The 12,765-nt window shown below is 39.3% G+C and overlaps 1 protein-coding gene across 4 annotated transcripts in view; it reads right to left on the reverse strand.

Annotated features, from left to right (window-relative positions):
• Positions 1 to 7,098: 7,098 nt before the first annotated feature.
• kcnab1a (potassium voltage-gated channel subfamily A regulatory beta subunit 1a) overlaps positions 7,099 to 12,765 on the reverse strand; it is a gene marked incomplete at both ends in the record, with an annotated part of 179,998 nt that continues 174,331 nt past the window's right edge. For all 4 annotated transcript variants that reach the window (XM_079825788.1, XM_079825789.1, XM_079825791.1 and 1 more), the window contains 2 exons: positions 7,099 to 7,188; positions 11,078 to 11,166. In XM_079825788.1, coding sequence (XP_079681914.1) covers positions 7,099 to 7,188; positions 11,078 to 11,166 — 179 coding nt within the window. The remainder of the gene's footprint in view (positions 7,189 to 11,077; positions 11,167 to 12,765) is intronic.

Consider the following 12,765-nt stretch of genomic DNA (forward strand, 5'->3'; position numbering starts at 1 on the left):
TCGATACCGATACGATACTTCTAAACTGAACTTTTTAATTATTACATTTATTAAATTATTAAAATTACTAAGAGTAAAATGGATAAATATATCCACTTAACATTATATTTGAAGGGTTATTTTAACATATACATATGCCTTAATTGCAACTTATTAGATCATGTTTTTGTTTACACATGGATAAAATATGTTTAATTGTAGTGGTAACCATGGAAATTTACTAATAATATTTGGTCACTGTAGTAACAAATAAACCATGGTTTATTTTCATAAGGGACTGCCAGTGACCGGACATTGCAAAATGCAACCTTTTTATTCTGACATGATTTAGGCCTATATTAACATTAGTTACAGAATAGAACATGATCAATATCAACTTTTAACATTACATTTAAAGAGTGTAATTGCACTATGTAGGCTACAATTTATATTTGTCTATTGTGAAATAACTCAAACATATGTTTTTTGTCTTCTGATGAGTATTGTTCTGGGCTGCGTTTCCAAAAGCATCAATGCTTTCTTATGATAGTTTTGGGAAACGCAGCTCAGTTTGAATAGAGTGTCATCGGTGTGCGAACGCTCTCTCTGTGATTGACTGGTTCTGTCTTGCACTATTTGCGTGCGTTCAGATCATGGTTCAGATGAGCAGGAAAATAGTCCTATACTACACAACTATTTGGTAACATAGGTTATTCGTATTTAAATAAACTAAATTACTGGTAAAAAACCTCACCTTAGTATCGATATTTTTATTTGAGTATCGATACATTTCGATGATCACATCAGTATCGATATATCGATATTTCGTTTCGATACGCCCATCCCTACTCAGCTGACGCATTATTTACCTGAGACGAGCGGAGAAGAAGTGCATGTAGTGACATCATGTCAGGATCACATGTAATAAAAAATCTAACTTTATCATTATGAATATAAACAAATAAGATGTCCTTTAGTACTCACTATCAAGCTAGAATAACGATACTGGTAAAGTTTAAAATACACACACAACACAGTGTCTACGACACACACAGATACAAGATAAAAACATCAGTAAACATTGGTAGAGAATATAAAAACAAACCAAGGGCCGAAATAAACGTGCAGGTAAAGTTCCCGGTGAACATGGTAAAAGAGTTTAGACAGAGGGTAGTAGCTAAAGCTAACTTAGTTCTAAAAAAAGTTCCTGGATGCGGTGTACTAGCTTTTACACATGCATTTTGTTATCTAAAGTTACATTTTGCGAAATTCAACACGACAGCGATCAATTTGAGCTAAGCATATTGACTATTTATCATCTCTACTAATGGTTCGCTAAGTGTATAACATTGTAACTTTATGCTAAGTAATGTTATGTTAGCTATATTAGGCAGCTACGTGTGCTAGTGATACATGCTTCATGAAAACATAAACCAAAAAAATGTATAATCAAAATGAAAGATTACCTGTCCTGCAGAAATACAGTCTCTTGAACTCCTCAAATCAAACGGGTGCGCCAGGGTTGCCAGGTTTTCACAACAAAATCCGCCCAATTGCTACTCAAAACTAGCCCAAAACAAGCCCAATCGTGTTTCTCCGGTAAACGGTAAAACGGCATTTGGGGGGTAAAATATGTGTCTTTTTGGTAGGGCTGCCTGCTAAAATTCGCAAATCCCGGGGCAAAATATCACATAATTAGGGGGGCTTCAACCCGCGGACATGAAAAACAGCCGCGGCAACAGTGTTTGAAGTAGCCCGCCTTGGCAACACTGGGGCGCATGTGGGCAGATCCTGGAGCAAAAGCGGTGGTAGCCATGGTAGCGAGAGAGAGTGACAGGCGCCCAAGCCAATCACTTGTTTCGGCCCGAATGAAAATAATGAGCGGTGTTTATTGCAGATTAAAAAGTCTAGAGTCACTCGATTTTTATACTCTCTTTTTCAGAGTACTTAAATTTTAATTATGTATTGACATATAAGGAAAGTTTAAACAAATTTGGACAAAAGTGTTTTAGATCATTCTTACCTACCCTACCTTTAACTGCTCTGGACAAACAAGAGACTCAAGAACAACCATCACCAAACACACACACGCACAGCTGTGGATCATCAGGAAACGACAGTATTAAGAATCAAAAGTTCATAAACTTTTGAACGGGGTCATTTTTCATTCAGCTTTTTTTTTTTTTGTCTTGTGGGCTACATGTAAACATATTTACGCGGTTTAGCCAAAGCAGCAAAATCGACTCCAAAAGAACTAGATGAGTAAATTTCGTAGACAAACTTTAAGCCAGAAAGTTTGAAGGTTTTAATTAGCATGTTGTTAACCTGTTTTAGCACACTAGCATGTCCTAAGCTAGCTTCTAGGCTTTGCCAGTGATAGATATATATAGTGGATGAAGCTTAAAGGTGTCATGAACTGGCGCTTTTTAATTTTTTATACTGTTGTCTGAGGTCAACTTATGACATTTGCAGGGTTTTTACATTCAAAAACATCATAATAAATAAGTAATAGGCTATTTTCCAGCCTGGTTTTGAGCCTATATAGTTCTCGGTTTTTATGGACGTGCCGCATTGAAGACTTGGAAGTAAACGCCCACTGCTATGATTGGATAACAGTTTTGCATATTATAATGAGTTTCGGCTCCCCTGTCAGTACACGTTGGGAATTGTTTTGAAAACTTCCAATGTGGGAAAATGGCAACCGGAAAGATTCGCCCACACATGTTTGACCCAGAGTCTGATGATCCCGAATCGCAGGACAATTAGCCAACAACACCTCAAATACAAAGGATACTCCGGTCTGTGACAGCATGGTAAGTTATCGTTAAAGGTATAGTTCACCCAAAAATGAAAATTAGCCCATGATTTACTCAACCTCATGTCATCTTAGGTGTGTATGACATTCTTCTTTCAGACGAATAAAATCGGAGTTATATTACAAAAGTCCAGGCTGATCCAAGCTTTATAATAGCAGTAATAGTTGCTCTGTTTTTGAAGTCCATAAAAGTGCATCTGTCCGTCAAATAACGTGCTCAACGCGGCTCTGGGGTGTTAATAAAGGCCTTCTGAAGCGAATCGATGCGTTTGTGTAAGAAAAATATCAATATTTAAAACTTTATCAAGTAAACTTTCTGCCAACCGCCTTCCGTGTTCAATTTATGAAAGTTCCCCTGCGGATCGAAAGACTAACGCGACCAGGTCCGCTCATCATGACGTCACGAACGCATCTTGAGTTTCACTTTCAACATTCAACACTTTTCCTCGGAAGGCGGTCGGCCGAAAGTTTACTTGATAAAGATAAACGCGCGTGGAGCACGTTATTTGAAGGACAGATGCACTTTTTATGGACTTCAAAAACGGAGAAACTGTTACTGCTGTTATAATGCTTGGATCAGCCTGGACTTTTGTAATATAACTCCAATTTTATTCGTCTGAAAGAAGAATGTCATACACGCCTAGGATGACTTGAGGGTGAGTAAATTATGGGCTAATTTTCATTTTTGGGTGAACTATCCCTTTAATTGGTTAGTTAGACACTTACACAATCAGTAGATATCAGTCTGTAACAATGCAATACTATGACACATATGAAAAAAACATGTTTTACTCACTTTAGTGTGTTGCATCATTCCTGTCAGATCCAATATAGAAGGCACAGCATCGTTTTTAATCTCATTCTGTCTGCAAATCCAGGCTCTTGTTTACAAACGAATCCACAGTGAATTGAAGCGATCAAACATACCCACGTGAGATGGAACTTCATTGAAAAATAAAGTTCAACCACACATTCCTAATATTGGAATCCGAAGGAAGCTTACGCAGCGACTGTGTTCTTCCACAACCAGGCACTGCACACCATCTTTAAATCTTCAATGGCATGTTTATTGCTTGGAAGTTCAATCCGGTTTACCTCCAGGTAGGCCTATGTTGTTTATCAAAATGTTATGCGCGAATCGGTGGGCGGGGCTACAGACGCTGGTCTTCTGAGTTTTTTTTAAATTAAATGCATGAAAGAACAGAGACAATTGTCATCATTGTCATACCATAATTATACAGTAATATGCCATGATCCTTCAGTCTTTCAGCCGATTAAGTGCCAAGTCCTTAAACACACCCACTGTTCTCGTAACTTTTAGTTTTTAGAGAACTCAACAGATTCAAAATACATTTTCATTTGGTCTTCTTCGGCTGAGGTGGCGTTTCGCCGCTCTCTGACGTCACAGAGCCAGCTGGCAATAAAAGCTTTTCTTTGACTAACAAGGACGTTTTCAACTCCGAAACTTATACAGGATATTCTTATATTACAATGACCTTTTAAAAGCTCAAGGAAAAGTTGATTTCTCAATTCATGACCCCTTTAAATACTCTACTAGAGTGACTGTATTAAAGTTTTGACCCCCTCAATGAACGCGTATGGGACTTTTATGATTTTTAATCTTTTTTTTTTAAGAAAACCATAAGTCGGATCAGTTTGAAAAGATATAGCACACCGAGTCACACTCAAGCCAACTTAATACAAGAATATCTGTGACAAAAGCCTTTTTCAGTCCTCTATTTGTGTTCCCTTTCTCTTTATTCAAAAAAAAAAATGTATCCCATTGTATTATAATTTAAAGAAAAAGTGTATTGTGTCTACCGGTATATCGCCCACCCATAATAAGCAAACTCACACACACATGGGTTTACTGGCCTTATGTGTTTTTATTTCAAGCATATACTCTACCTCTATCAACTGTTTACATATTTATATTTACAGAAGTGGCTTCTGCCATACAGAGAGAGATGCATGATATGATAAAGACCCTGATACAGAGATTCAGAACCGCCTGTGTGTCCAACAACTCCTCTTTTCTCAGAAACAACGTTACAAACTTTAGAAAACAATAGTCACCGCATGGTGTGATTTCTTCGTTTTTGTAAAAGACTTCATTTACAATTGAGAAACGCTCACAGTATTACACTCATGGACCCATGGGAGAATGGGCAAGCCCTAATGTTCATGCAGGTGAGAATCAAGGCACTGCGCAGGGAGACTAAAGGGAACACTATGTACACCATTTTTTTTGAAGGAGAGCCATCTCGTTTCCTCAAGACAAACTCCATCAGGTTTCAAACTAATCTAAAAGCTCTGAGAAGTTAAATACTACAGGGTAAAGCAGCTTGTTAGTCTTTAAAATATCTAGGGCATGAGAAAGTATGGCTTTCAAGTAGGGCAAGCAAGAGCTATAATATCAAACATGAGGCACCCGCAAACAGTAAATCAAATTCACCCACATTATATCTTAATGCTGCCATGCAGATCGAGAGCGCCTTGATCCTTAAAGGGACAGTACACCCCAAATTGAAAACCCTCATCATTCACTGTTGATTCAAACCTATATGAGTTTTTATACTTTTTTTCCCCCTTTCCATACAATGAAGTCTCCAGGGTCCTACAGAGGAATAAATCCATTCAGGTTTGGACCAAAATGAGGGCGAGTCATTCATTTTTGGGTGAACTAACCCTTGTGAAAAAGAAGTAGACTTTAGCATACTTATCAAAACGTATTTAATATAAATTGCATGTTAATTCAATGAAAATGTATTATTAAATAAATGCATTAAATGTATATAGCTGAACTTTAGTGTATATTTTGACCCGCTTAATTAGGACTTAATCGTTTATATTATATGATATTTATTATATTAAATTAAATTATATTATATCGTCCTTGAAATATTTAAGTGTACTGCTGAATATACTGACAAGCATTTATGGTAAACTAATATAATTTCTATTATAACTTTTATGTCATGAATATAAATATATTTGTAATTGCACATTTAGTTCATTTAAAATATAGTAACTTTAAAGGTGCACTATGTAACTTTTCCGTCCGCTAGAGGTCGCCTATTCAAAACAAAGGCGTAGTTTGATGACGCAAACGCAGATATGATGTCATCGACAGGCCACGCCCTCACACATCCCGGTTTCTCGGTTAAAAGAGCTCTCACGATTTACAAATAGTTGGAAACATTTGGGATATTGTAAGTACTCGACTGAACAAAATATATAACACTGGCCTAGTGGTTTTTGATATTTTACTGAAAAAATGTTACACAGTGCACCTTTAAAATTAATATATCAAGTACTTTAGATGTGCTTTAGTATGTCAACACATCAAAATAAAGCATGACAAAAGATTTATAAAACCTACTGATTTAATATACTTTAAATTTAAAAAGTCCAATTAAGTGTTATGAAATATATAGTCTTTAAGTACACTAAAATTAGAAGTACATTTGCATTTTAAGTATACTTCTTTTTCACAAGGGTATCCCTTTAATCCGTAAATTCTTCCGTACTGTTACTGTTACTAAAGGAAGTCACTCGTTTATAATCAAACATCATGAACGCATTAGGATGCTGGTATAATATACTCTATGCATGTCAGATCAGCTTTAATACTGTATGTTATACTGCAGTGCGGATTGAGGTCGGTTTATAATACAGTTGCATGTTCAATAATCACATATTCATATAGAGTTATGCTACCCTCATTCAAGTAATTTCCTAGGTGAGAGGTGTGCAGGGAGTCATTTTTCTACCACATGTACCTGTGGCTCACATTATGAAGCAAACACGCATATTATATCCCTCATAAAATATCAATACAGGCATTCTTGCACAGGCAAAACATCTCGAATCTACAGGAATGCACACTGTTCCTCTGAGTCAGACAGTCTGTGAAACAGGTTTGCAGTTGCTGCGTTTGAGCACAAGAGGGCGACATGCTCTGATCCTCCGCTCCGTGTGCTAATACCGCCAGGCATCCCAGTGGCGGATGGGTTTGAGATCAGAGGCCAAGCATGGGTCATGGGTGTTTATAAGGTTCAGAAGCGAGTGAAGCTCTCCTGCGAGGTGACACCTGGTCACCAGTCGTGGGACTCTTGCCGTGGTGTTCGGGTGCAAAGGCACACCAGCAGAAACTGAGGGGATGCGGGGACGGGTTATGGAGTACGGCACTCTAAGGCTTCAGAGAGAGGTCAGACCGATGGTGGAAACAGATTTGGAGCAGGAACGAACACTGCTACTCACACACATCTCCCTTCTTCACCCTGAGCGTGTGTCCGGAGCCCCTAGGACCGGTAGTCCTTCTTACTGTATGGCCTGTTCCCAAGTATATGATCAATGTCTGAGACTATATGGGATGTCATCTTTGGAAGAACCTGCATGTGTAAATAAATTAGTTAGGAATCTTCCACATTGAAAGTCAATAGGGCCCGGTTTACACCTGGTATTAAAGGGTAAGTTCACCCAAAAATTAAAATTCTGTCATTAATTACTTACCCTCATGTCGTTCGACACCCGTAAGACCTCCGTTCATCTTCAGAACACAAATGAAGATATTTTAGTTGAAATCTGATGGCTCTGAAAGGCCTCCATTGGCTCAATGGCACGGTTCACTCTCAAGACCCTTAAAAGCTACTAAAGACGTCGTTACAAAGTCCATCTCACTACAGTGGTTCTACAATAACTTTATGAATCGGCGAGAATAGTTTTTGTGCGCAAAAAAACCCTAAATAACGACTTATATAGTGATGATGATTTCAAAACACGGCCTCATGAAGCTTCGAAGCGTTATGAATCAGTGAGTCGAATCATGATTCGGATCGCGTGTCAAACCGCCAAACTGCTGAAATTTGGCGATTCAAACTGCTGATTCGACTCACTGATTCATAACGCTTCGAAGCTTCATGATGCCGTGTTTTGAAATAGTCATCACTATGTAAGTCGTTATTTAGGGGTTTTTTGCGCACAAAAACTATTCTCGCCGATTCATAAAGTTATTGTAGAACCACTGTAGTGAGATGGACTTTGTAACGACGTCTTTAGTACCTTTTAAGGGTCTTGAGAGTGAACCGTGCCATTGAGCCAATGGAGGCCTTTCAGAGCCATCAGATTTCAACTAAAATATCTTCATTTGTGTTCCGAGGATCAACCGAGGTCTTACAGGTGTCGAACGACATGAGGGTGAGTAATTAATGACAGAATTTTCATTTTTGGGTGAACTAACCCTTTAAGATGCGTTTTGGTCGATCAGATCACAAGTTTTGAGCTTGTCTAATCTCCGCCTACTGACCTAACGCGTAAACATGGGAAGCGCACTAGCCAGACGGGATGTAAACTTTGTCAACTGAAGACCCCAGTTTGGTTTGAAGAGGAAAACGTACCAAGCACAATGTTCTCTCACTATTCCTGATTTCTAACACATGCTGGTCTTGTGTCTGTCAGAGCAGAAACTAAAGCTGATGCTCTCTGTGTGTTTCTCCGTCATCTCCGGTCGCGTTCACACCCTGTCCTAACTACACGCGACGCGATAAGATTCCAGCGACAAGCAACTTGTCTCATAGAAATACATAATAAAGGCTAGATGTCATCACCGGCGGCCATCTTGTCACAGGCAAGCTTTCTGGCGGGCGAGTGATCTGAACACAAATACTCTTATCTCACTGAAATCTTGACGGATTTACAAAAGGTTTGGTTTCATGCAAATGTTATTAACGTGGCTATAATTCTGGATGCTTGAACAAATTATGAATAATTTTTCATAAGTATGCAGTGTCATAACTACATCTCTGACGTTTATAACAAACCAAACAGAAAATTGGTAGAAAATTGAGCAAGTTATGGTTATTTAAAAAGTGCAAGCACCATGAAAACACAATGTTACGAGTGAGCGAGCTGACTGTGACAAGATGGCCGCCAGGTGCGGACGTCGACCTCCATTGGCCAGCAGCGCGGACGAGACATCTAGCCTTTATTATGTATATCTATGACTTGTCTGTCCACACCAGAGGCGACGCGATTACGAGATGCGACAAATCAATCAAAAACCACAGCCAATCAGAACAGCGTGTGGGCGGGCTCTCGCGCCAAGTGCACGGCACCAGAGATTAATCTTGACGGCACTCGCAAAGAAATGGATAATAATCAAATTCACAAATATTACACCATTTAAAGGGTTACTTCAGTGATTTAGCATTAGGCTTTGTATCAGTAGAAACCGGTAGTATATTCAAATTATGGTACTTTCCCCCCTCATATCCCCCTGAGACGAGGGAATTATGCATTTTATTTCTGGAAAAAATCCTCAGATGACGCAAATATCGTCATTTTGCGTCATCGGAGGATTTTTTGGCCAGAGGCTAAAGACTACAGCCACTAGATGGAGCTGTTCCGCATGTTATCAACCCGCCCATAGGGGAGAGATCTCACACACATAATGTAAAGCCGCGTTTCCACCGAAATTACCCAGAACAATTTGTACCACAGTTTTTTTTACAGGAACTTTTTTCCCCCAGATCTGCTACTGTCTGCGTTTCCACAGCGGTCTAAAGTACCGGGAGGATTAGGCAAATAAGTCCGGTGATGTAGGACAGCGCGCGTCTGCTCCTCCCAGTCAGCAACGGACAGGAATCATTTTTGCGCGATATTGTCTGCAACAATAACGAGGAGCAGTGCTGCTTTTGGTAGTTATGTATTGGTTTAATAAAGAGGTCATTAACAAAACGGCGGAAAAGAGGAGAAGAGACGAGCACTGATACTAAAGCGTATTCTGAAAGCTCGTAAAGCTAGTTTTAATGTTATTATCAGCTATTGGACATTGACCGTGAATTGGCTGAGGCGAACGTGCGCCATTGGACCGAAAGAGCAAGACCGATATTTACTAAACGCCGAACGAACCTCGCAAGACTTTTAAAAATGCCGGTTGAAATAAAAATGCTGCGTGAGCTCAACCAATCAGCATGTTCAGCGCCCAAGTCCCACCCTCGAAAGTTCCCGAACTTTGAAGAAGTACCACCTCGGGAGCAGGGCTGTTTGGAGGGGGAAATATTTACCCGGAACTTCATTTAGACCCTGGTTCCTGCGGTCGAAACACACCGAGTACCAGCCCAAAGTTCCTAGTTCCTGGGGAAAGTTCCTGCGGTGGAAACGCGGCTTAAGTTTAGACACAGACGGCCGCACGGACCTTCATAATGGGGCGATGCAGAGCAAAGTGAGTATTTCAACTTTTCAATGAATTCCTGTGATAGTTTAGCTTCCATATGCGATCTGAAAACGTGCCAGACTGGCGCTTAACGTTACCTCAGCTCTGCTCAGCTCTTCGTGAGGAATGAAATCTGACTCCTGCTGCGTCTGTGATGTGACTTTCTTTGGGCTCATTCACACTTTATTGAAAACACACATTCAGTTTTTAATTGTAGTGTTTATTCTCTAACGGAACGAAATGATTGCATTACTATGAAGATCAAAACGATGGTGTACGGAGTGGGCTCGTAGCGCAGTGAAGCAAGTGCATTCTGGGAGTTGTTGTCTTTCATCCGCATGAGACAAAAATAAAATTTCTCTGTCTAGAAGGCACCAAATTCAAAAATAATTTCACATTTCTACTGCATAAATGACCCAGTTTAAATACAAAGCTTAATGCTAAATCACTGAAGTAACCCTTTAAACATTACTAAAAATACATACTGAGTTACTAAAACAATCTTTGTCATCGAATATCCTTGTTTGTTCCCAGTTTGTACGTTCTTGTTTTCATTTCAAGATCTGAGGTGAATTATCCATTGTTGCTTTTAGTACGACAAAGCTGGGAGCACAAAATGATATTCAAAGTCACAGTACACGCTTTTAACATTAAATAAAGCACATAAACATTATGTTTTGTGCTGTTGTTCCAGCCTCGACGTCGCAGACATAGAAACCGTTTCTAAAATAGAATCACCGCGTGTTTCTAAGTAACTAAAAAAAACTCAAAATAACATGGAAAAGACGCCTTTTTTCGCGTGTCTTGGCGTCGCGTGTAGTTAGGACACGTGTCATATGTAAATTGCGGCAGCTTATTTTGTCCATTAGATTGATAGATCTGAAAAAGCCCATACATTTACCTGCTCATAGACCCTCACCTCGAAGAAATCAGGACAGAAGTGGTTGAAAGTGGACAAAAGAAATTAAACCACCAGGTGTAAACGGGAATGTGTCTCCTTCGTCCACTTGTGATCCGATCGACCAAAACGCATCGTAGTAGCAGGTGTAAACAGGGCTAGATCTCACCTGTATGGCTCCCAGGTTTTCAGTAAGCTGCTCTGCGTTTGAGGTTCCTAACAATACCGAACTCACGCCCTCGTTCCGCAGACACCAGGCTGGAGAGACAAAAAAAGGGCAGATTACAATTTGTCGACATTTGGTTGGATAGCATGAGCAGTCGGCCTCTGCTGGTAGAAATCCTCTTTCTTTTCATGATGGCCATTCAAAAGTACTTCTCATGAGTTCTGATTAAATATACCGTTTAAAAGTTTGGGGTCAGATTTTTTTCAGTCTCTGAGGCTCATAGTGCTGATACAAAAATACAGTAAAAACTGTGATATAACTGTGTGATATTTTCCCCCATCTAGCGGTTAAAAGGTATATGACCATCCAGAGAATTTTTGTTTCTGTTCCTCTCAATTCCGATTTCGTTTTAACTTCTACGGTGGCCGATTTAGTCCAAGATTAACATGGCTTCTAGTTCGACCTCGTCCACATTCGACACGGTGCCATCGAGTGTTAAAACACGAAAGGCGAAGCTTGAATTTACGGGTATGTCCCTCTTTGGCTAATGTACTTTCAAGATGGAGGGGCAACATGGCGACCCGCATTCGAACCCCACACCCGTATGTATTTTCAATGGCATATTATAAACTTACGAGAATACTTTATTACTTGAAAGAAGTAAATATACATTAATGAGCACATATTTTTGAAAGAACTAAGTGTTTTTAGCAAAGAATAAACTTTGAACTAGAACTTTTGAACTTTATTTTAAAGAACTAGCTTTAAAATAACTTTTTTTATGTGAATATATAGAAAAGTGTAATGTATTCCTGTGATCAAAGCTGTATTTTCAGCATCATTACTCCAGTCTTCAGAGTCACATGATCCTTCACAAACCATTCTAATATGAGAATTTTCTGCTCAAGAAGCATTTATTATTATTATCAATGCTGAAAACAGTTGTGCTGATTAATATTTTGGTGGAAACCAAGGCTGTGTCCGAAATCGCGTACTATGTGAGTAGGTACTACATTTGAATTTGAACGAACTTCGCGACCGTTAAAAAAGTACGTTCTAAATAGTTTGAATGAATGTAGTGTGAATGTAATCTCTACATACTACATCCGCCATGTTGGCGTTATCATGTGACCTACCAGCGTCAGTTGCGTCCCATCACCTTCATTCATAAATCCTCTCCTGTGGCCTCATGGGATAGTAAAGTGTCCATCGTACGCGCACTTCAGAATCTCGCTGGAAGTAGTAGGTCATCGGGATACTTTTCGCCGACTGTTTTTCAAATACTATGGCTGCGTCCGAAAACCTAGGCAGCTGCCTTCGTGTTTATCAGACAATGGCTTGTAAGGCAGCGTTTGTGCATGAAGGCACCTCACGAAACTGATTTCGGACAGAATTCTTATGCAATGTAACAGTTTAATGATCTACAGCAAAATAGAGAGAGCTTTGGTGAGAACTAAACACATATTTAATTACTACATTAGTAATTTCTCACTAGAGAAATTAGTTTCAGAAGTAGAAAATGTTGGTAAAAAACATACAGTGCATTTATACACAAAGTGACCAGCGAACGCAACTTTCGGACGCCATCTTTTTTCCCCCGCTCAACTTTCACAGATTGGAAAGCACAGGATTGTGGGATATCAAATGCAGTGAAGGATACAAATATGCTGCCTTCAAAAATCGATCAGATG

Source organism: Gobio gobio (genome assembly GCF_949357685.1).
Source record: "Gobio gobio genome assembly, chromosome: 9".
Classification (NCBI taxonomy): domain Eukaryota; kingdom Metazoa; phylum Chordata; class Actinopteri; order Cypriniformes; family Gobionidae; genus Gobio; species Gobio gobio.